General features: G+C 33.6%; 1 protein-coding gene across 1 annotated transcript in view; it reads left to right on the top strand.

Annotated features, from left to right (window-relative positions):
- The window catches only part of Plekha5 (pleckstrin homology domain containing A5), a 233,190-nt gene that overhangs the window by 169,261 nt on the left and 38,143 nt on the right, over positions 1–25,786 (top strand). The window contains exons 13-17 of the mRNA XM_077798245.1: positions 129–248; positions 1,071–1,124; positions 22,986–23,048; positions 24,793–24,873; positions 25,002–25,151. Of these exons, the coding sequence (XP_077654371.1) occupies positions 129–248; positions 1,071–1,124; positions 22,986–23,048; positions 24,793–24,873; positions 25,002–25,151 (468 nt within the window). The remainder of the gene's footprint in view (positions 1–128; positions 249–1,070; positions 1,125–22,985; positions 23,049–24,792; positions 24,874–25,001; positions 25,152–25,786) is intronic.

Below are 25,786 nucleotides of genomic sequence, written 5' to 3'. Positions count from 1 at the left end.
CCTAGGCACTATGTTTGATGTCAACCATAAGAGGAAACTTGCCAAGAAATCTTGGTTTAATATCTGTCACTTAGGACAACAATTAATCTGTTTTCCACTGTTTGGATTCTTAAATTGTACTCCTTCAGCCAGAGGAGCTTACGCTGCTGCTAATAAAGCTGAGACGGCAGCAAGCTGAACTGAGTAGTATCCGGGAGCATACGTTAGCACAGCTCATGCAGCTAAAACTTGAGGCCCACAGCCCAAAGGTCAGCTATGAAGACATTTATTTGTCTGTGTCATCTGCCATAATCACTTATTTTGATCCACTCATTAATCAATATAATGTGTTGTTAGTGTTAAACATGAGTCTATACCATTACTGCAGTGGCCATATTGCAACCTCCTATTAACCCTTTGAGAATTCAACTTTATTTAAATATTATTAAAAGAAAATACAGGAAGAATGCATTTGACCCACCTACACACCCATCAGCTTTAGTTGTGAGTAGGGAAATGCACACAGATTTTAAAATAGTGGTAATTACTGAATACTGTGACTTTCATATCTGGTAAAACATTGAGAAGTCTTATAATTTCCAATAAAGTAATAAGTTGAAAGTTTACTCTAGTTTTAATAATACTGTCTTTTAAATGTCAAAGATTAATTTTAAGAGAACTATTATTGTTTCTGTTCTTGATTTTAAAAAAATGAATACATACAAACAGTTCTCAAAGGGTTGAATAGCCTCTGGTTATGTGACAAACATCTTCCAAGAGGAATACCATATTGCAGATAAGAAATAGCATGTAAAAGCTTCAAACATTCAGTCTGCTAAAGCCAAGTACAGAATTTTTCTGCTTAGTAGTTCAATGTTGATACATCTTACTTAATTTCTAACAAAACTAAATAGAAATTGAAAATACTTTAATGTGTCATCTGTACCATTTAAAAGAACATTGTGTGAAAGTTGTGTACCATGATACAATAGACTGCAGTAAACTACCTGTTTTCTTATTTCAAAATTGACCTTTTTATGAATTCTGCACCCTCTTTCTCTATTCCTTTTTCCTTGATTGGTGCCTACTAGAATGAAATTCTTTCCCATCATCTTCAAAGGAACACCATATATTTGGATCATCAGGTGGGAGTCTTAGAATTTTCTTACTATAATATCTATTAGAACTTCTTAAAAGTAGTACAATTTTTGAGGCTACTTAGATATTTCAGTCACCTATAAAGCGCGACTTGTTACAAATGACAGAATAAGAAAAGCCTGACCAGATAAATTCAGGAATATTACAATAAACAGAAAGAAAGGACAGTTGTAGAAAGTAAAGGGAGAATACAAATGCTAAGCCACCTGAAATTGAGACCCTGAATTCTTTATATTTCTTTCTTCTTGTCCCACAAAAAATTCCTGTTCACTGTGGCTTTTCTCCAACTAGAGATGACCTAATTAAAGGAACAGACACTTAATGGAATTCCCATGTTGGAACGTAGGGAGGAGTATGTTGTGCTTTGCATTTCCAAAGGAGTTAAGAATAGTGGAGATAATTTTTAGTTGACTGTTCTTGTTCCCTATTTTCTTATTTTCTCCCAGTATTTGGTCTTTGCCAAGGCAGATAGACCACACTTCACAGTGACCTAAAAACAATTCATAGAATTACTTTAGTGATGGCAGCAGTATGCCTGGTTAAGGTGTACTTTCTCTTGTGAAAGGACTGACTCTCCCTGATTTTAGTTTATGAAGTGCTCAATTAATATATAAGTGAAAAATTAAATTGTTAAACACAATTTCTTCCAGTGAATGCACTTTATATAAATTAAGCTAAGACTTATCAGACCTGTTTTAAAGAGTCCCAATTTGAATATTTTGTCAAATAAAGAACCTAAGGTTACTGTGGAAAATGTTCGAAAACAAATGCTTACTATTTATATTTGCCTTTTTGAAACAAAACAATATTGTACAACTTTATAAATTACTTCCATTTTAAGAGGAATTTTACATTAGAATAATCTTTTATTTATTAAAAAGGAATCAATGAGCTAGGGTTGTGGCTCAGTGGTAGAGTGCTCGCCTAGCATGTGTGAGTCGCTGGGTTCCATCCTCAGCACCACATAAACAAATAAATAAATAAAATAAAGGTATTAAAAAAAGATTGACTTTTTCTAATAAAAACTTCACATATATTTTCACAGCATGTTTTCATCATTAGATTTTGCCTATTAGAGTACTTTAGAAGTCAGCATTTCATGTATCCAAATTCAAATCTTCAATCATAGGACTGGTGCAATTGAAATTTAGCCAGAATATATGTACTCTGAAAGCAGTCTAATTAAAGACATATTAGCTAATAAATAGGAAAATAGGTCTTCCCTCAAAATTCTGGGAAGCTTCTGAAATAACATGAGAAATAAACTTTCTTTAAAATTCCTTTGTATTTATAACTAGAAATATTTCTGGGAAAAGGAGGTTTGTTACAAAAATTACATTTAAAAAACAATAGTATAAATATGAATCTGTAGTTATTTGGAATCTCTATAAATAAACTTAGTGTTTGATGCAATTTATTATTGACCTCAGTGAAATCAGTGGTGCAATTACAGAGGCATAGAACTTGAAAAAATTTGAGGGGAAAACAAGTAAATATATTGGAAAAACCATCATTTGCTATGATACTTCTGTACCCCTTTCCCATATCAAATGTGTTTTATCCCTTTACCTAAATGATGCAGATACCAGTTAAGGTTTACATTCCCATTGTTCCACTCTTTGCTGAGCTTTCCCTTTTGCACCATGCTAATGATTCTACAGGTAGCTTCTAAAAATTTCAATGTGTTATTGATCCTTTCTATTCTCTCAACAATCAGCAAAGGTTAATGATTACACAGTAGTAAAAAACATGGTGACACCTTTATCCAGTAACTCAGCCATGCCTAAAGGTATGTAACCTTAAGGTTACCTAAAGAAAGTCTTTCTTTAAATAAACAAAAAAATTATATACTAATTGAATTTTTAATAGAATGAAATTATTTACTTTTGAAGTATAGTATTTTTAATATTAGTAATATGGCAATTAAGTTATAAAAGTAATTGTAGATCATTTTGAAGTTAACCCAGCTCAAACATTTCTAGCTCTTTATCTTGTTAGTGCCAGTAATCTATTTTAAATTACCAGGTCTGTTGTTTTATTGGTTGCCTGGACTTATAAACTGATTTATTAGTTTTGTATAACCACAAATTGAAAAGTGAATTCTAAAATCCAAAAGTCAGGAAAAGCCTCTGCTCATATGTTATACTATATAACAATGAATGTGTACTAATCAATTTCAGCACTTATTGTACTTGCCCCAATAAATCAGTATAACTTAAGGCAATAAAATGCAGTGTTCCTCCTGCCTTTTGTCAAATACCACAGTCATCCAAGGAAAAACTTTAATTGATTTAAATTATTTTAATCCCTATATTATATTTGAAAAATACAACCAGAAAATAATCTCTGAATTGCTTCAGAGGTAAATACACTTCTGATATTATTGGAACGCTTACAACAAATAATGCAGTGCTATATGCAGAATTGTGCAGGTTTCCATATAAATTCAAAAATTTTAATTTCTGGTACCTGTCACTTGAACAGTATAATTTGACTTCTCTTTATCACCACCTTTGAGAACAAGTCATGTATTCAAGTAGTTGAAAAATAACAATAGCTATACTAGTTATATGGTAGAATTTTCTTATATTTTGCTTCATTTTATTTATTTTTATGTAGTGCTAAGGATTGAACCCAGTGCCTCACAGGTACGAGGCAAGTGCTCTGCCACTAAGCCACAATTCCAGCCCCCTATTTTGCTTCATTTTGAAGTGCACTGTTAAGGTTTATATTCTTTTTTTATATAATTTTTTTTAGTTTTAGGTGGACACAATGCCATTATTTTACATTTATGTGATGCTGAGGATCGAACCCAGTGCCTCACGCATGCTAGGCGAGCGCTCTACCACTGAGCCACAACCGCAGCCCCAAGGTTTATATTCTTATAGCACAGTTAGTAAGTTATTTAGAATATATTTATTAAGACTAGCCCAGGTTTGTCATTGCTGTGAATTTTATGATAGCTTAACCTCAAAGAAAGCTCTTTGAACATACAGTAATTTCAGCTGTATATTTTAATGTACACTGTCCAGGTTCTGGGTAGAAAATGAATGAATTGCCGGGCATGGTGGTGCATACCAGTAATCCCAGTGACTCAGAAGACGGAGGCATGAGGATCACAAGTTCAAAGACAGCCTAAGTAACTTAGTGAGGCCATGAACAACTCAGCAAGACCCTGTCTCAAAATAAAAAGGACTGAGGATGTGGCTTAGTAGTTGAGCACCCCTGGGTTCAATCCCAGGTATCAAAAAAAAGACCAAAAAGAATAGCTATGTTCATTGCTGGGCACAGTGGCACACGCCTGTAATTTTAGCAGCTCAAGATGCTAAGACAGGAGGATCTCTAGTTCAAAGCCAGCCTCATCAACGGCAAGGTGCTAAGCAATTCAGTGAGACCCATCTATAAATAAAATACAGAGTAGGGCTGGGGATGTGGCTCAATGCCCTTGAGTTCAATCCCCAGTACCAAAAAAAAAAAAAAAAAAGAAGTATTCGTAATCTGCATCATTTAGCTTAATTGTCACTGAATATTAGTGAAACTTGCCAACTTCTTCTAAAAATACGTCTACTAAACAGATCAAATATTTATCAATTTTTCCCATGTTCATGCCTACCTGACAGAATGTAGAAAAGGGAAGAAAGCCACAAGTAAAATCTTGATATGGTTCTGTACTTGCTAGGAAGTTAGAAATAAAGATGTCTCCTCCCCTGAAGAATGAAATGTCCTTTTGTGTTTCTTTGAAAGTGCCATAGTTGGTGGAGTTTATTTTATATGGGAAGGAGGAAACATTTTAATATTTTCTTCTCTTCTCTCTTAGAATAGGACAGATTCAAAATGAGTTTAGAACTAAATGGCCCTGCTGAGCAAGTGTTTATGATTAGGAGTCCTTACAGGTTCCAGAAAGCTAAATATAAGTCATTTGTTAGAAACTGGAATAATAGGCTTCTGCAGGAGCTTATTATAAGATAAACCATCTGATGATATTCATTTTTAAGATACTGAAAGAAAACACTGTTATTTTGTCTCCTGTATCCTCCTGGTATTACATAAAAAAATTTTAAAATCATCCCTCATGGTTAAATTCCCAAACCAGGATACAAACGGCTGTATTTGAAAACCATACTAAAAGTATCTTACAGCCTAGCTACACTGAAGAAAAAACTCTCGAAAAATGTACTTTTTCCCCCTAGATCATAGAAACATGTCTTCAACAGGTTTAACATTGGTAGGAGCTTCAAGTTTCTCAGTCTTGTCATTTATTTGGATTTCCCCCAGTTCCTAGTTCTTGGCAACCATAGTCTGGACCAGTACTGGTTGAGTTGAGCAAAGTCTAACGAAATCTGGGTTATAGAAACTAAACCAAGTACTGAATAAAGGAACTAGGCAAGTTCTCATGGAGGAAAAACTAGAGCTTTTTGATCAGTATTAGTTGGAATAGAAAACTTAGAATATTTTCCTGTTCCTGTGTCAATTTTCCTCACCTCTATTTTAGCTCATTTGTTAGCTCTATTTTATACTCATTTGTTTCTTCTTCCTTTTTCCTTCCTATTAGTGATTGAAGAGCAGTAATGAGGAAATTTAGATGATGTTTCTTTTTCCTTTTCCCTAAAACCTTGCTCCAGCTTTCCAGGTAGGCAATAATAACAGAAGATGAGATGCTAGGAACTATATTTACAGAATAGGTGGATAGAGACACATAGAAGGATCCAGAAACATGCAGCAGTGCTTCATAAGCCTTGTGTAAGCATGCTGCTGCCTTGTGGGTAAACCAAACATATACTGATTCCCCCCAAATTATGATATACCTCTTCAGTAACAAGCCTCCCCTTTAATACCAGATAGCTGAAGGGACATATACAGAAGCTGTCATAGAAAATCAGGAAGTTTCATGATAAATCACTTTGCCATAGTACAATGAAAAATAGTACAACTGATGCATACTTAGGTGTTCTTTGTTTTATAAATAATGTTTTAAGACTTACACACGTCAGTAGCTAAATTCTTCTGTCATATTTTAATAACGCATGTTTTAAAAGGATAAATGCTTTTGATGAAAGTAAGAAAATCATTTAAAACAACTATTTTGTGAACTTTCTACTAAAGTACTAGCTACTTTGAATGAAGTCTTCTATTCTGTCATGAGTCACTGTGAACTTTTCTGTTAGGGGAAAAACTCATGCAGACAAGAACTCTGAGCACATTTTAATTTTTTTTAATTGGACACAATATCTTTATTTTATTTTATTTTTTTTAAAGAGAGAGAGAGATAATTTTTTAATATTTATTTATTTTTTTTAGTTATTGGCGGACACAACATCTTTGTTTGTATGTGGTGCTGAGGATCGAACCTGGGCCGCACGCATGCCAGGAGAGCGTGCTACCGCTTGAGCCATATCCCCAGCCCCTTTATTTTATTTTTTTAATGTGCTGCTGAGAATTCAACCCACTGCCCCACATGTGCTGGGCGAGTGCTCTACCACTGAGCCATAACCGAAGCCCCTCTGATCACTTTTAAACATACTTCTGCCAAGAAAAATGCAAATAGGAACTATTTACTGGATGCAAATAATTGACACTGAAACTTTTCAATATAAAATTCAAGAATGCTTTCATTCTTTGCATTCATGAAAGACAACATCCCTGTAAGGAAAGAAATGCTAACAAGATTATTAAAAAGATTCTTGATAGTGTTCATTGTTCATATCATTTCAGCAACTTCATCCAATGTTCTATAATATTCCTAGGAATACTGTAGCATCTATTTCTAGGGATGATTAAGTTTTAAAAGAGACAATGTTTCTGGATGATATGAGTAGGTATTTAGAAAAAGCAAACTAAGGAAATTATTAAGTTGAAAGCATGTTATTTAATACTTACTATCCCAAACTGGCTATATTGTACATGTGTTAGTCACACTGAAGCAAAATAACCAAGGAAAACAATATAGAGTAGGAAAGGTTTATGTTGGCTCACAGTTTCAGAGGTTTCAGTCCATTCAACTAGCTCCATTGCTGTAGACCAGAGGAGAGGCAGAACATGATGGCAAAAGGGCTTGGTAGAAGAAAGCTGCTCACCTCGTGTCTGTTAGGAAGAAGACATAGAAGGGATCAGAGACAAGATATACCCTTTCAGGGTATTTGCTCTGTGACCTACTTCCTCTGGCTAGATCCTATTGTCTACAGTTTCCACCACCTCTCAATAATGCTATCAAATGTTAATGCTACCAAGATTAATCCTTTGATTAAATCAGCGCCTTCATCCTGTCACTTCCCCAAATCCCTACCTCTTAACATTGCTGCTTTGGGGACAAAGCCGTCAACATAGGAGCCTTTGGGGGGCGTTCCAGATTCAAACCATAACAGTACAGAATATTTACATTTTCTTATACCCTACTGCTAAATGGTCTTGTATTTCTCCCCACACCTACTCCTTTTTCCTTTCTCTCTCTCTCTCTCTCTCTCTCTCTCTCTCTCTCTCTCTCTCTCTCCCTTCCTCAGCATATTTGAGCACAGAATTTGAGAGGGGATAGGGATGAAACTCAGAAAAATCTTGAACTAATGTTTTAGTCAGCTTTTACGCTGCCATGACCAAAAGACCTGACAAGAACAACTTTAGAGGTGGAAAAATTTATTTGAGGGTTCATGGTTTCAGAGGTTTCAGTCCATAGGAAAATTCCTTAGGGCTCATGGTGAGGCAGAACATATGGCAGAAGAATGTGGTAGAGGAAAGCGGCTTTGAACATCACACCACAAAGCAGAAAGAGAGTGCTCCCTCACCATGGACAAAATATAAACCCAAAGGTACTCCCCCAGTGACCCACCTCCTCCAACCACATCCTTCCTGCCTATAGTTACTACCCAGTTAATCCCTTTTATTTGGGGGGGGGGGGTTCTTGTGGATTTTTCTGTTTGTTTTGGTGGTGCTGGGAATTGAACCCAGGACATTGTGCATTCTAGGCAAGCACTCGACCAACTGAGCTCTATCCCCATTCCCCGATTAATCCCTTTTGGAATTAATGCACTAATTGTGTTAAGTCTCTCATAACCAAATCATTTAACTTCCTAACTTTCTTACATTGTCTCACATGTGATAAGACATCATAATGACAGGATTTTGGAGGGGCTGAGGTTTGGTTTTTGTTTGTTTATTTGTTTTGGGTACTGGGATTGAACCCAGGGATGCTTCACCACTGAACTATAGCTGCAGCCCTTTTTAAGTTTGTATTTTGAGACAGGGTCTTGCTAAGTTTCTGGAGGTCTCAAAGAGTTGCTAAAGCTAGTTTTCAACTTGGAATTTTCCTGTCTCAGCCTCCAAGTTACTGGCATTACAGGCATGAATCACAATACTCAGCCATAATGGCAGAATTCTTAGAAGTCTAACTGGACATTGGATAGATTGATTAGAATTTAAAATGTAGGGATGTAATTGTGGCTCAGTCGTAGAGTACTTGCCTAGCATATGCAAGGCCCTGGGTTTGATCTCCAGGGTTTTTTTTTTAATAAAGTGCAGAAAGAATACATTTGTGTCAGTATTCTGATCTCTTAAATTGGCTTATCCAATGCTTATATTATTATCATGATTATCCTGTTTCATATCTATAATTAATCTCTCCCTTTTTATTATTTTCACCCATCTCAACCCTAACCAGGAAGTTCCTTGTTTCTTGGTGGTGTCTCAACTGAGAATTCATCTGTTCATCATTTTACTAGTTATGACTATGTTATTCTTTATCTCTAATCACCGCCGCCACCACCACCACGACCCCCAAGGTTTTCTCTTTGAAAGCAGAGCTTGTGATCCTCTTGAAGTGGGCTTGTTTTACAGGAGGCTTATTTTGGAAAGTGATACAGGAGAGAAAATTGAATAGGAAACAACTGCCGTAGGCAACTTCAGCTTTGCTGGACTGAAACTTACTGACAAATGAACACTGTAGAGTTATCCACATGAACCATAGAAGAGGGAAACATTTGCAATGGCTCTTGTCCTCCAGTGATCCAGGGTTCCCCCAAGAGACTAACTCTCCACCACTTGGAGGTTGTTTGTACCTAAGCATCTGATGGGTTCCCATACACAGCAGGGGTTGTGGCTCAGTGGTAGAGTGCTCACCTAGCACACACAAGACACTGGGTTTGAACCTCAGCAACACATAAATGTAAAATAAAGATATTGTGCCCACTTAAAACTTAAGAATAAATATTTAAAAATAAAAAAATAAAGATAAGCTAATAAGATGTGGAAAGGTAACCAGAATACCTCTGGAGTTGGAGTTTCATGTATGTATTTCTAGTTTCATGTATAATTTCTATTTGGAGGTTTTGCCTTGAGCAAATCCCCTGTATGTTCAAAATTAAGCTTATCATCTTTATCCTTAAATACCCTGACCAAAAACTAAAAGCAAAAATAGTCAAATATATATTAGTCATGGTTAGCCTCATTTGTAAAAAGAAAGACCTGTCTCTTTCCCGCCACCACCACCAAAAAAAAAAAAAAAAGTACTTCAAAACTGGAATTAGGGGCTGGGGTTGTGGCTCAACAGTAGAGTACTTCGCTAGCACATGCAAGGCCCTGTATTCGATCCTCAGCACCACATAAAAATAAATAAATAAAATAAAGGTATTGTGTCCAACTACAACTAAAAAATAAATATTTTTTAAAAACTGGAATTAAATGTAGTATTAAAATAGTTTTACTGAAAATGGGAAAGTCATGATTCAAAGTATCTGCACACATACTTTAGCTGTTCACATGTTTGCATTGTGTTTAGTCAAGAGTAAAAGCCACCATAGTATCTTATTTAGTCACCAGATCTTGGCAATGTACCTTCTATAATTTTTCTCCTATGAATCTTTGCATACATAGAGCAGTGTCTCTCTTACATCTAGATATCACTTCCTTATTGTATAATCCTGATCTTTCTCTTCCTGATTTTTCTGAGTTTAGACATGTTCCTTAACTCTAAGTCTCAATTTTCACATTTATAACAGGATACTGATACCAACTTCTTGAGTTGTTGAGGTAGTAGAGAAAGAGAAACTATTAAGCTCTCAGTAAATGGGAACTCTCTCAAGGCACAGTGATGCATGTCTGTAATACCAGCAACTCTGGAGACTGAGGCAGGAGGATTGTAAGTTCCAGGCCAGCCTGAGAAACTTGGTGAAACCGTATCTCAAAATACATAAGTAAATATAAAGGGCTGGGGATATAGCTCAATGGTAGAGTACGCCCGAATTTAGTCCCCAGTATCACAATAAACGAATGATGGAAACCCTTAACCTCTCTGATTGAAATTATGTCTAGTTACCAATTATTTTTCCCAAAGCTCATACCAAATTATTTCTTTAAGATAACAGTAAATCCTGTAAAACTCCTTATTCTCCACATAATAAGGTCTTTTTTTCTTTTGAGTTTTCAGCCCACCACTATCACCAACAGGTGAAATACTTCTTTCCCCATAAACCAAGTTTTCTCCAACCAGTGACTCACAGTTTCTCCAGAATTTCAAAAGCATTCCCATCTTGTACACTGGACACCTATGTAGTGCCTGTACATCATTAATGCATAGCTATCACTTACAAGGCCCTATTATATATATTCAGTGTCACACTTGATTCTAATTTGTAGCTTCTGTAGCCTTTGGATTATTTACCTTTATTTTTATTCAGTGAGAGTAAATGACTTATCCAAAAATCACAAAGTTAGGGTTAAAGCAATTAAAGCCTTATATATATTGATGATTTTTTCTTTTTTCTTTTTTTTTTTTTTTTTAAGTCTGACTTCCTTCAAAATTAATGGGGAGTTGTTCTGTCCTTAGTGTTTCAGGCTGTAGTTCCTTAGTTTCTTGTTACCTGAGATAGTTGACGCTGGTTATGACTCTAAAAAGGCAAGAAAGTGATACAAAATTTCCCCACCCCTTCTAAAATGTGTAATATTAATACAGTTTTACTTTGTATTTATACAAGTAATTTTTATAGCTAAGTTGTAGTAAACTTTGCTTCCATCTTAATTTTGCATACGTTTTTTTTTCAGGAAGTTTATGTAGCTCAGTGCAGGGTAGGAAAGATGAGTGTTTACAGAAGAGAATTCTTGAATGATTTTCGAAGCCCAGGAAGGAGAATTGAGCATAAATGCCAAAAACATTTCTTGGATGGACTTAAAGTGCATTGTTGTATAGTTAAGACATAAGCTGATAAATCTGTTGAGTTAATGTAAGAAAACATTTGCTATTTGTAAAATCCAGATCTCTTAATCTAGAAGATTAATTCTTATTTAAAGCTCACATATACCTTAAAGTAGATTTATCCATGGCAAAAGTAAATACATTTTGATTAATAGAGATGTAAGATTTTCACTTTGAGAATATTTTGGCCCTTAAAAATGGTAGATTTTAAGAATGTGACTCAGTGGTAAAGCACTTGCTTCTCGTGCATGAGGCTCTGGGTTTGATCCCTAACACCATTTTAAAAAGAAAAAAATGGTAGAATTTAGTGTATTGTTAAAGTATTTACAAAGAAGATAAATAAAACAAAGGAATTCATAATAGTCCATTATAACTCATAACTAAGAATACTAGGATAAGCAATCAGGTTTTTTATATATTTTTCTAGATATTTGAACTTCGAAATTTTAAGTAAAATTATGTTTTTGTTGTAAACAGATTTATTGGTGTTACCTAAGTATGTTTCTATGGTGTTTCTACATAACATTTTCTTATTTATTGCTGAAGTTAATTATGAAAATTGTCTGAATTATATATTCTCATTTTTATTATGAAATAATGGGTCTTTATAATAAATGGAACTAAAGCCTATATTACCTGTTACCTCAAAGAAAGAATTAAAGCATGAAGCAAATCATAAAACTAATTTTTAAGTAAATTATAAACATACTACTTGTGATAATTAGTCTTTCTCTTACTTTGATTTCTTAAAATAAAATATCTAGACTGTTAATACCACTAAAGTAATGATTTCTAAAATTATTATATTCAAACCAGAAGAGAATTATTGAGTATCCTTTTTTTTTAATCAACTTGAGCACAAAATACCAAGTAGCTCATGGGGCATTTTATATGGGGGTAAGGGGCAGTATATATATTTTGCTGCTTTCATTCAAAAGCTATTATATAAAGTTTATATAACAAAAGCCAGATATAATGTGCCATTTCAGTGTAAGTTACAGAAACAAGTCAGTCTATTATTAATATACTTACAGAATATTTCAGAGGTTATTTGGTGTTAAAAAAAAGAAAAAGAAAATATTAGTTCAGGGACTGGAGTTGTGGCTCAGTGGTAGAGCGCTTGCCTAGCATGTGAGGCATTGGGTTCAATTCTCAGCACCGCATATAAATAAGTAAAATAAAGGTCCATTGACAACTAAAAATGTTTTTAAAAAATTAGTCTGCTTGTAGGATATATTTGGAAATAAAGCAATTCTAGTATTTCTAAGTCATTAAATATGATGAGAGTGAAGGTTCCAATCAGATGACTAGAATTGTTTGTTTAATAGGGTACCAAACTTCCTGTCAATGGGGCCCTAATTAGTGTGTTAGTTGGTTTTAGCTGTTTCATGCCCCATGTATAGAGAAAGCTACCATATATAGGACCCATTACATCCCCTAATTATTCTTAAACCCCTCACACAGTCATCCTAAGAGCCCTTGGTTAAATTAGAATGGTGCCCAAGGGGATTTTAACAGTACTGGGAATGGAAGATAGGGGCATTTTACCACTGAGCTACATCCACTGCCTTTTTGTTTTTTATGTTGAGTGTCTTATTAAGTTGCCAAGACTGGCCTTGAATGTGTTATCCTCCTGCCTCAGCCTCCTCAGTCACTGAGATTACAGTCATATAACACCACACCCAGCTAGTTTGTACCCTTTAATTTGCTTTTAGCTTTTCTGTACTTGAGTCACTTTCTTCTTACAAAGAAACCTTGGTAATTAAATATTTAATTAATTATTTAATAAGTTAAACAGATGCATTTCAGAATCACAAATATGGAATCCCCAAATATGCATGCGTATTTACCATCTCAAAGTATTCCACTGAATTTGTGAGCTACATCAACAAATCTAGCTATTTGACAAAGTGTCCCATTTTACCAGATTTCCAACACATGGCAGCAGTTTCAGTTTGACCTTGAATATCCTTTACTTTGGGATATACTCAGATCTTCATTATTTCTGAAGCATGCATGCTCCCAACACTTTCACTGAGTTTGATAATAGAAGTTACTGATAAAATTGCTTTGAAAATTAAAACTAAATGGGCTGGGGATGTGGCCCAGGCGATAGCACGCTCGTCTGGCATGCGTGCTACCCGGGTTCAATCCTCAGCACCACATACCAACAAAGATGTTGTGTCCACCGAGAATTAAAAAATAAATATTAAAAATTCTCTCTCTCTCTCTCTCTCTCTCTCTCTCTCTCTCTCTCTCTCCTCTAAAAAAAAAAGAAAATTAAAACTAAATACTAAAAAGGATAGAGACTTAAGGAACTTGTGTTATTTAAAGCATGTGTTGAACTAATAAAATAAGCCCCCAAAAATGTAAATCTAATTGAAGCAATATTATAATTAGTAAGCTTTTTCTATAACCTTGGAAGTACAGCATTTAATTCTTATTTGAAATTGTTCATATAAATTTTAGTCTGTACAATCATGGGATAAAATGTGAACTGCCACATTTACAGCATTTTATTCCAAGTTCAGTATTTTGTTATGATAAAATAGCTAATATTCCCTTATAAGGGCACTTTAAAATATAAAGAAATCTTTCCTTGTGTGCTCAAAGCCCTGGATTCTGTACCCAGTACCACAAAATGAAAATATTGAATTTCTATGATATAATTTTTTTCCTTCTAAAAATAATTTACTCTGTAATTATCTATTTGTTAATTCCCTTAATCATCTATTTGTTAATTCCCTTATAACAACGTAAAACTTCATCTGGTACAGTATAGTAATGTTACTTATATTTAAATACCTTGGTTCCTTATTGGGTAGCACTGGGGGAAAATTAAAAACTTTTAATTCAGTTCCAAATATATTAAAATTTAATTAAATTAGTTTATCAGTAAAATTGTTTTGTAGTTACAGAAATCAGACTGCTGATTACTTGGGAGAGAGCACAGACTAGAGATTGGTGGTAATGCGACATGAGGGAACTTTCTGGGTAGATGTAAATATTCTTTATCTGCATTGTGACAGTGGTTACTTGAGTATATATTTTGTTGTCAGTCATTGGAATACACAGCTAAAATTGGAATTTACTCTTTAGTGAAGTTGATTTTTTTTTTAATACTTTAGCCAAAAGAGGTGAGTTGTGCATACACAGATTTAAAAATGATGATTGTCATGCCTGTAATCCCATCAACTCAGGAGGCTGAGGCAGGAGGATTTTAAGTGTGAAGCCAGCCTGGGCAATTTAGTGAGAACCTATTTAATATTAAAATTTAAACGTACTAGGGATGTAGCTTTGTGGTAGTGTATCCCTGAGTTCAACCTTCAGTATCTCAAAAATAAAAATACTGATTTAGCCTGGATAAACTTTATTTTAAAATATTTTGTTTTAAATACCAAATGACTCCTCTGATATAAGGGGAGGAAACAAGGACAGGGTAGGGACGAAGAGCTTGAGACGAAGATTTTCATTAACAGGGTTGAGAGGTGGGAGGGAAAGGAAACGAGAAGGGGAATCGCATGGAAATGGAAGGCGATCCTCAGGGTTATACAAAATGACATATAAGAGGAAAGGAGGGGTAAGACAAGATAATTCAAATGGAAGAAGTGATTTACAGTAGAAGGGGTAGAGAGAGAAAAGGGGAGGGGAGGGGAGGGGAGGGGGGATAGTAGAGAATAATACAGACAGCAGAATACATCAGACACTAGAAAGGCAATATGTCAATCAATGGAAGGGTAACTGATGTGATACAGCAATCTGTATACGGGATAAAATTGGGAGTTCATAACTCATTTGAATCAAACTGTGAAATATGATGTATGAGGAACTATGTAATGTTTTGAACGACCAACAATAAAAAAAAAAAAAAATTTTTGTTTTAGCTGTAATTGGACACAGCACCTTTTTTTTATGTGTTGCTGAAGATCGAACCCAGCACCCCTCATGAGCTATTCGAGAGCTCTACCACTGAGCCACAACCCAAGCCTGGATAAACTTTTAATTGAGAAATTGTTTAAAAGTACATGTTTTATTGTCTATTACTTACTAAAATGTAGGTTAAACCTGTTTCTAATTTGACACCCAAAATCTGTTGCATAAAATGTTGTTAACTAGGATAAAAAAAAAAATTGACTTTGGTAAGAGTTTTCAGGATTCTATATTTTCTTACATTATACATTTGTTAGTCTTGAGTCTAGTGAACGTTTTGTTAAAAACTTAGCTAAATCAGTAAAGTAGCATTAGCCAACCATGATAACATTTTCTGTTACATGGCAGACAAAAATTAGGTCAACTGAACGTCCCAAGGTACAACTTTAAACACCAGACCTGTCTGCTTACAAATGCTAAAAATTTTTTGACCATTTACTCCATTTATATAATGACAATTATCTTTTCGTGCTTTAACTCTCAGTAGAGTAGCTAAAACAAGTACTTTTCTAGGGGCAGTAATTTAGTACAACCTAGCTGGAAATGTGAAACATGGTTTCATCCTACATTTTTAGAAACTGGGGAGATTTACTAAGTCTTTTCTGAATAAGTTTTAGTTTACTAGTCCTTGAATAATTCTACACAAGGCATTATACAGTGAGAAGATCCAAGAGTATATATAAATGTCTATCAAGATTAATTTTTAAATGTAATTATCTAAGTAACAATATAGGTTGTGTATTATATTACAGAATTTTAAGCCTGTAAAGAGCCAAATTTTTTGTGATTAACCTTATAAAGAACTAAATATCATCTAAGCTTTATTACTGGATTAAATCGCATGATACCATTTATCTCCTAAGTTCATAGGTGGTTACCATTTAGATTATCCTTTGAATTATGATGCTTTTTCATCTATGTAAGAATACTTATTAATTGAATCTAATGATTGTATTTATAAAGTAAAATCTGTTTACAGCAATGTCACAATTACTAAACTTTTCTGTAACTTTATAATTTTATAGCATTTAATACTGGTTTGAAATTGTTATATAAATTAAGTTTGTACAACCATGGGGTAAAATGTAAACAACTGCACTCTTAGGAAGATACTAAAGTAGAGGATATATTTACAGTGTCGTCTTTCAAATCTAGCTATGCTGTAAACTGATGTTTGCTGTATGCTCCTCCTGATTTGAAATAGATGAAAGAAAATGAACCTATTATCACCATGGTTCACACAATGATTGAGAACTCGGCGCTAAGACCACAACTGTACCAGCAAGTAAGGTCTTGGACAGTGAATGATACTGCTTTGTCATCTGCAAAATACCTCAGTGACAGTTTTGGTTTATCCTCAGATTTACTCATAACATCAGTGTTTTTCTTATTTTATTTCTTATTTATGTTTATTTGGGAAACCACACTTCATCCATGCTTTTCAAGATGCTGCAGTATTCTTAGCATGGCTTTGCTGAACATTTTGCTGTTGAATATTAAGTGTGCCATCTTGCTAAAGTTTTTGTGTAGAGTATTTGATTGATATGTACTTGGAGGTCTGCAGTACATTTGCAAAACTTTTACTAGATTTCCATATTTTTACTAACTGAAGGCATCACAACTGATTTTTAGAGAAAAGGCTTTATAAAATTGTTTTATTTCAAAGGCAGCCCCCAAAACCTCCCTTGCTCCCAGTGTTTCAGTGCATTTGTATGGAAAGTATTTAAATCATTTTAGATAGTACTGTGTTAGATGGGTTAAAACCTAAAGATAGCTATTTCTTAATATATTGGGGTATCTTCTCCCTGTATAATCAATCATTCTTACACAGTCATTAGAATAATCATATCTTACCCCATTTCTTTTCTCTGACTCAAAATATGTGTCATGGAGTTAGCTGGCTTTAATTTAGAAATCTTGGTAATCTGCAGATCTGCAAAAGAAGTCATACACGTTTCTATCTAGTTGGGGTTTTTTGTTTGTTTGTTTTGTTTTGTTTCGTTTTGTATTTCATAGTCCAAATGTTCCTAGCCATGTGTTTCACAACATCAGCTTTTTTCACTTCAGCACCCTCAGATTACTCTGGCCTATGACGTATTATAATACTTGAAAATCATACAGAAGAAGAAAATTAACTAACATGAAAAATGAATATAGATTTTGATTTAAACATCTAAAAGCACCTAGTAAAACGAATAATTTGAGTTCTTGCTAGTTTTAACGACCTGGTTTGGTTCTGTCTTTGGGGTCTACATCATGGTGCCTTTTAACTGGGAGATTGATACTGTTGGTGAGAGGGTGACTTCCATTTTTGATCCCAGTTTCAGAATATTTAAAGCACATATTATGTATGATTGAAAATGGTCTTTGTTTTTCAATAAATAATTAGATATTTAAAGTTAAACAGCTTTACTTTTCAAAGAAGAAAAAGAAGATTACAGAACTTCATTGCTTCATTCTAAAGTGCCACACTGAGAACCTTAGCACTTTTTGTGAAATTGATTGTTCATTTTAAGAACCCAAAGCTGCTTAGAGTATTTATATGTGTGTGTTTATGCATGAGGTTATTTGTTTGTTTTTGGTGGTTCTAGGGAATGAACTCAGGGGTGCTCTACCACTGAGCTACATTCCTAGCCTGTTTTATGATTTTTATTTATTTTTTATTTTTTTTTTTAAGAACAAAAATAGAACCAAGCATGACAGAACATACCTATAATCCTAGCAGCTCAGGAGACTGAGGCAGGAGGACTATAAATTCAAAGCTAGCCTCAACAACTTAACGAGGTCCTAAGCAACTCAGTGACACCCTGTCTTTAAATAAAAATACAAAAAAAAGGGGCTGGGGATGTGGCTCGATGGTTAAGTGCCCCTGGATTCAATCCCTGGTACCAAAAAAAATAAGAATTAAAAAAATAGGCAATTTAGGCTCTCACTAAGTTGCTGTTTGGCTTCAAGTCTGTGGTCCTCCTGCCTCAGTGTCCCAAGTCACTGAAATTATAAATGTAGGCCAGTACATCCAATGCATTCTATAAAATGATATATTTTAGCATTAAATTGATATGTGATCAAAAGGTGTTTTTTTAAATAGGTAATTTTTTTTTTCCCACTGTGCTGGGGATCAAACTCAGGACCTAGCACATGGTAGTCAAATGTTCTACCACTGAGCTACATCTCCAGCCCAGTAGGTAATATTTTCATGTTCACATTTTGCATATTTTAGAAAAGAACAAAAAGATTGGATTTTGTTTGGCTTGTTTATTTTTTCCATTTTGTATTTATCAATATTCAAGGTTGATGATGTAAAAGTCATTAATGATTTAAGTTACTCCACTGCACTAAAAGTTCTAATTGAAGTTTTTCAAAAATATGGAGATGTCTGAGATATCTGAAAGCATCACATACCTTGAATACTAAAAGAGCAATGGGTTTGTATAAAATACACATGTTCATATTAATGCTTGAAAGGAAAGAACTAGGATTGCAGAAAACAAGAAGACCCAAATACCTTAAATCAGCAGCCATGCCTAGGCATGGCTAATCAATCAGGAAATCAGTGTTAACTGTCAAGGTTAGGGACTCTACAGACTGTTATTTTTAATCAGCAACTAGTAAAATGACACTTATTGTAGGGCATCTTTAATGGGGAAAAGTGACACACTTCTTAAGCTCTGTTCATAAATTTGCACAAATTGAAATTAGATCTTATGTTTTTCCTCCAAAATTTTCTTGTCACTTATAACTTGTCCTAAAAAACCTTCATGAAAGTTTATATTGCTGTTACAATTTGCTTTTCTGAGATTGCATTACAATGTTGTTTTGATAGATTCCTGATATTTAACTGGGAATACTGTGGCAACATATTTTGTGGTCTGTTTTCCAAATCATGGACCACTCAGTGTTTTCCTCAGAAAGACCTTTATATTTTCATTTTTTTCCTTAGGAAATACTGAGAAATTACATAAGCAGTCATTTTTTTAAAAAAGCCAAATAAAAAGGACTTAAAAGTGAATGCTAAATGACTTAGCATCAAGTTGAAAAAAAATCTTCTGCATTTATCAATCATTCTAGTTAGATTCTAGTTAGATTTTTCTACCCTCATTTTTATAACATGATTAATATCAACGAAGTTACTCCCCTGATGAATAAGTGTTTTAAAAGATTATAGATGTATCAGCAAACACCTATAGTCATGTAAACAGTTTTTAGCTTTTAGTGAGTATAATGTCTAATTTTTTAAAATTTAATTTAAAAATGTTTCCCATAAAATCCTTCTTGGAGTTTGTATGTATATTCATATACTGATTCATATACTGTGTGTGGGTGTGTTTCACAAATGTAAGGGATATTGAAGAAAGTTGAATTTTAATTAACATAAATAATTTTGTTTGAACTTAATGCCAAGCCAGTTTTTAAAAAATACATACATTGGAAGGGCTTGGAATATAATTCAGTGTTAGAACACCTGCTTAGCATGCATAGTACCCTAAGTTTGATCCCTAGAACAGTGAAAAAAAATAAGAAAAAAAACTAAATAAATATTTAGATACTTATTTATTATGACAGGATTCTGCCTTTCTAGATAAAGTATATTCTCACATATCCTTATAGAGTCAATAAAGTCTATATATGATACACCCACCCTTGTCCCCCAGTACTGGAGATTGAACACTGAGCCTCATCCCTAGCCCTTTTTATTTATTTATTTTTTTTTTTGAGATGGGATCTCACCAAGTGCTATAGAACTCCCCAACTTGGTGATGCTGAACTTGAAATTGCAGTCATTTTGCCACAACGTTCCCAGTCACTAAGATTACGTGCATGCACCAACACATCTAGCCCACTTTTCAAATTTGAAAGAAGTTTGCGTGCTATTCAGATTTATTTAATTACTATATAGCCCCCCTTTTCCCTCATTTGCTTGTCTGATGCTTCTAAGGCACTTTAAACAACATATTCAAACCAAACCCTTTTTTTCTTGCCAAAGAGGAATTTGAAATACAATAAAATGGGGCTGGGAGTGTAGCTCAGTATTAGACTGCTTGCCTAGTGTGTATAAGGCCCTAGGTTCAACCCTCCAGCATAGTAAAAGAAAAATTATAAAACATTATCATAACTCAAATATGCAAAACTTAAGAGAAATATTAATCAGAATGCTCATGAAATTTATATTTCTCTTACTAGTTAAAAAAATTGTATTGAGGAAAATTTGGTTGCTAGTTTCATAAGTTATACCCCATCTTTTCTTAAGGAAAGGGTAAGCAATTATTATCAGGAATGGAAAATATATCATACTTTAAAAATTTTTGTTTTGTTGTTGTTATATTGTTTTGAGATAGGGTCCTGCTATGTTGCTAAGGCCGTGCTCAAACTTGTGATCCTCATGCTTCAGCTTCCAGAGTAGCTGGTATAACATGCATACATACTATGCCTGACAGAAGTTAACTTTTTAAAGAATAATCTTATTTTCTTATGCTTTTCTTCTAATGTGTGAAAATAGTATATAGTTGAAGGTTGATTGGTTTAAGGACTTATTTTTAATTGGTATCTAATAAATACCTTTATGGGATAAATTAATAAAATGTTTAAGGAAATTTTTCATTAGTACTAAAAATAGAGGTACAAGGAAAAATATATTTGATGTTTTATGTGTAATGTATTTATATGGCTATAAGGACATTTCACTCAGAAGTGGTAAATGCACAGCAGACTTTTTTTATATTACTTGCCAACTGATAAGAAAATGAATCTTCAGTAAGATTCCTTAAATAAAATTACTATAACAAGCTGAGCTTTGTGGTTTACACTTCTAATCCCAACCACCTCTGGAGACTGAGGCAGGAAGACCGCAAATTTGATGCCAGCCTGGGCAACTTAGTGAGATCCTTTCTCAAAACAAAAAGTGCTGGGGATGCAGCTCAGTGGTTGAGCAACTGTCTAGCATGTGTGATGCCTTGCATTGGATCCCAACACTGCAAAAAAGAATAGTATACCAATTTCCTAAATACTATTTGCTACAAATTAATAAATTTCCATTTTAATAGTGTTTTTTTTTTCTTTTCATTCTGGGGTACAGAATACAATTCATATTTTAACCTAGAGATAGCATTGGTCATTTGTTATGTTCAAATTCCATAGAGTAAAGCTGTTTAACATTTAACTTTAAATTTAATAGTATATTAGGACATCATAATAGCTTAAGGCCTTTTAAGATGCTTAAATTCATGATAAAAAGTGAGATGGCCAAAATTACATTTTTTATATTAATAAGAAATTAAAGATCAAACTTATTTTTTAATTAATTTTTTTTAGGTAGAGGTATAAATTCTTTTCTTGAGACTAGGTGCTTTAATTTAGAACAACAATTGACACTTATTGGGACATTATTGGATGATCTTTATTTAAAATAGTATGCAAGTATTCTCATTTTTGCCATTAAATTCATTTTTCATGTAATGTTCTTTTCTATGGAAGTTTTGTGCTTTAACAATCACTGTGCATATCCTTAAATAGTCGCAGGTTCATTTGCATGAGGTATGTGAAAGTAATGTCTTGAAATGAAACATGTAAATCTAGGATTTATTCTGTGTTTGGAATGATTATATTTTTTTACCTTCTGATCCCCACATTCTGGACCCATTCAGAGTTATCTGCTGCTTAAATTATGCCTACATTTAAAGATGTAACTATTAAGAAGTTTTTTACAGAGGGGACATACATTGTTTTTATACATTCTGATGCATCTATATAGGTACATATGAAATTTATTTTCCAAACTAGATCATACTTGGGTCATATTATTTCTGTCACCTTCTTGAGAAAAAGTGAGCCACAGTTAAATTTTTCCTATGTTTTTATTACTGTCTAGCTGTCAATATAAATTCAAAAGACAAGAAAGATATTGAAATATTGCCTACAGAGGGTATGGTGTGATTTCTGGTAGAACTGTCTTGAGAAGAGTATTAAAATCTTGATAAGCAAAATCATAAATGAGGTTTTGTGTTACCAAAAGATACTTAGAAGAAGCTGAACAAAGGATATTTATATAAACTAATAATTTCTTACAATATAATAATACAAATGGTATCAACCAACACATATAAACTTTTTTAAATTTGATTATCCACTGTTTGTAACATACACTTTCAGTATTGTGAGATCTTAAGTGATTTTGTCTTCAATTAAACCCATCCTTTTCCTCCATTATCTTTTAGTTCTTAAGACAGAAGAACAAGATAAGTCTATATTGTGTATGTGTGCTTATATATTATGTATATGTATAAAATATGTTATAGACTTTGTTACTAAAGTTGTACTCAGATGTGTTGGCATTGAGTGTACAGTACACATACACTGTGTGATTATGTGTATACTGTGAAGGATGCTTTTGACTGTTTTACTATGCCTGTTTTGAATATTTGATTTGATACAGTTAATATGATTGTATTTGTCAATTTTTCATTAAAATAATGTTTGTCTTTAAAATGAAAAATGTAAGTTGCTGTATTAATTTTGTTTGGCCAGCTGATTGTTTGACAAACTTAAGTTAGCATCATTCTGTTAAGTATTTTTCTACTACTGTAATAGTCTAGTGTTTGAATTAAACTTATAAAAGTATAAGAATCATTAAAATCCCACTTTTGTCATACTGTTATATATTTAACTTAAATATAAAGTATTAGCTATAGACTAAATATATTTTTGTATGATTTTTAAGTTTGTATATGGTGTTTTTTTCTTACAGCTATCACAAGATGAATGTAGAGGCACATTATATAAATACAGACCTGAAGAAATAGATATTGATGTAAGTATTACTATGATATATACTGATTCTGTGTCATATTCTGTGCCAAAATATTGGAAATAAGCATGATGCAAAACCTTCTTCTTCCCAGGTTCTCTAAAATAACATTAAACAAATCAGTATTATTTCTCTGTTGCACTTACATTACTGCTGCCTACTACCCACTATCCCCTGATAGGTAGTAGTTGAACATATTAAGGATCACTTAAATGAAAATTTTAAAATAATTACTGATTTTCTTAAAACACAGGTGTGCAAAACGGGAGAATTACTATCTTCTAGAGAAAGTATTAGCCTCTGGAAGTTTCATGGCTGTTCCTTTTTAAATTATATTTTGTCTCTGTTAAATCATAGTCTAGGTTGCTGATTTGCCATGTAATTTTCCCTCACTTCTCCTGGTTTTATTCCATTGAGTTTGTCTCCTTTTCATTTTAATACCTTCTATTTGGTATAGCTTGAGTCTTGTCTAATAAAGATAAGGTAGTTATTTTAATAGATAAAGGACAAAGAAGGTCAAGTATCAAATTTCTTGCTTACTTGTCATTATACTATAAACTTTGGGCCATATTTCCTGATTATCCACATTTGTTTTGAGACATTAGGAGAATCGATTTATTGTACTGTAGAGTACTTTCTCATATTATCATTAAATTGATTTAAAAGATTTAAACTACAATGTATGGTGGTGCAATGCCTGTAATCCCAGCAACTCAGGAGGCTGAGGCAAGAGGATCATATGTTGAAGAACAGCCTGAACAACTTATCAGGACCCTTTCTCAAAATAAAAAGTAAAAAAAAAGAAGGGTTGGGGATGTAGCTTAGTAGTAGAGAACCCTGGGTTCAATCCCCAGTGTTGCGAAAATAAATACATACATATGTACATACATACATAAAATAAAAAATTTAAAAATAATAAGTTTAAACCTGGGGATGTAGCTTAGTGGTAGAGTACATGCTTAGCATGCCTGAGGTTCTGGATTCTATTCCCACTTCCCCCCCAAAAAAACAAACTACTAAAAGTAATTTTTCTTCATAAACAATATTTTTACTTGTATTATTACATTTAAGAACTGTATATATCCCTTACCCTATAGGTCAGATTATAGTGTGTGTTTTTTTTGGTGGAGAGTTAGAATTTTTAGACTGCTTGATTACCAAAGATAGTTTGAAATGTGTAAATTAGACAGGCACTGGGTTCAGTCTTGCAATCCCAGTTACTCAGGAGGATCGAAAATTCAAGGCTAGCCTCTACAATTGAGAAGACCCTGTCTCAAAAGAAAAAAAATGAAAAGGGGTGTGGATGTAGCTCAGTGGTAAAGTAACTTCAATCCATATACTGTGGAAGGAAGAAAAGAGAAATATTTAAGTTTAGTATGATTGAAATACTTGTCTACTTTACTTTGCATGATTTGTTTCGTTGTAATACTGGGGATTTAACCCAGGGGTACTTTACCATTGAACTTCATTCCCAGCCCTTTTTGTTTTTTATTTTGAGACAGGGCCTAGACTTGAACTTATGAGCCTCCTATCTCAGCCTCCTAGTTGCTGACACTACAGGCATGTGCCAGCACACCCAACATATTATTCTATTTTTATAAACTGTATTTTAATTTTGATTGTATTTACTTAAAGAAAATTAACCCAATTTAGCATTTCATGGCTGCTTTAAATGGGTACCCACCTTCAGCTAATTACATGAAACATTTTTAAATTTCTCTAACAAAAGACATCTCTTACAACTCAGGCCAAGTTAAGCCGATTATGTGAACAAGATAAAGTGGTACATGCACTGGAAGAGAAACTTCAGCAACTCCACAAGGAGAAAGTAAGACAGTTATGTTTATTATCTACAATCAATGTTATTTGATGTGATTATTATCAAGACAGTAATGAGTAAAAAAAAAGAAAGCTAATTCAATGATGCAGAACATTAAGTGTGATTCTTTTTATTAGTACACGCTTGAGCAAGCTTTGCTGTCAGCCAGTCAAGAGATAGAAATGAACGCAGATAACCCAGCAGCCATTCAGACAGTGGTATTACAGAGGGATGATTTGCAAAATGGACTGCTTAGTACATGTCGAGAACTCTCTCGAGCCACTGCCGTAAGTAGATTTTTTTTTTTTTTCCTGGTAGGAGTCTTTGAAATATTATGCAGTTCTTTTTTTTCTTTGCTCTGCTATTAGTTGTGGTGTCTTTAGGATCACTCTTTATTATTATAACAAGAAATATTAATTTCTTAATATTAACTATGTTTAGGAACATAAAGAGTGACCTTTATTTCTGTAGGTATCTTATTCTTAATGAAATGGATGTTTTACAGAAAAGATAGGTACTCCTTTTTTACATATTATGCAACCAAAAAAATTCTTTAAATAAGTTAAAATTAATTGCATGAAGAAAAAAATACATTGTGAATTTTAGGGGATTTAGGATAATTTCCTGAAGGTGGTAACTGAACTCACCCACCCATTTCAGTAAAAATAAAATTCAAGTCATTTCAACAAAAAGCACTTGCGGAAAGGTTGTAAGAAAGCATCCCTTTCATAGCTGAAATGTCATCTAAATTTAGATAAATTGAATAAGAAAAATGATTGGCAAAATTATTAACCCTTAGGGGCTGGAGCTGAGCTTAGTGGTAGTGCACTTGCCTGGCATGTGTGAGGCACTGGGTTCGATTCTCAGCACCACGTAAAATAAATAAAGGACTGTCAACAACTAAAAAAAAAAAAAATTTTTT

This window comes from Urocitellus parryii, chromosome 5 (assembly GCF_045843805.1).
Source record: "Urocitellus parryii isolate mUroPar1 chromosome 5, mUroPar1.hap1, whole genome shotgun sequence".
NCBI lineage: Eukaryota > Metazoa > Chordata > Mammalia > Rodentia > Sciuridae > Urocitellus > Urocitellus parryii.
Note: the sequence above shows the minus strand (reverse complement) of the source record. Positions and strands in the feature narration are given on the sequence as shown.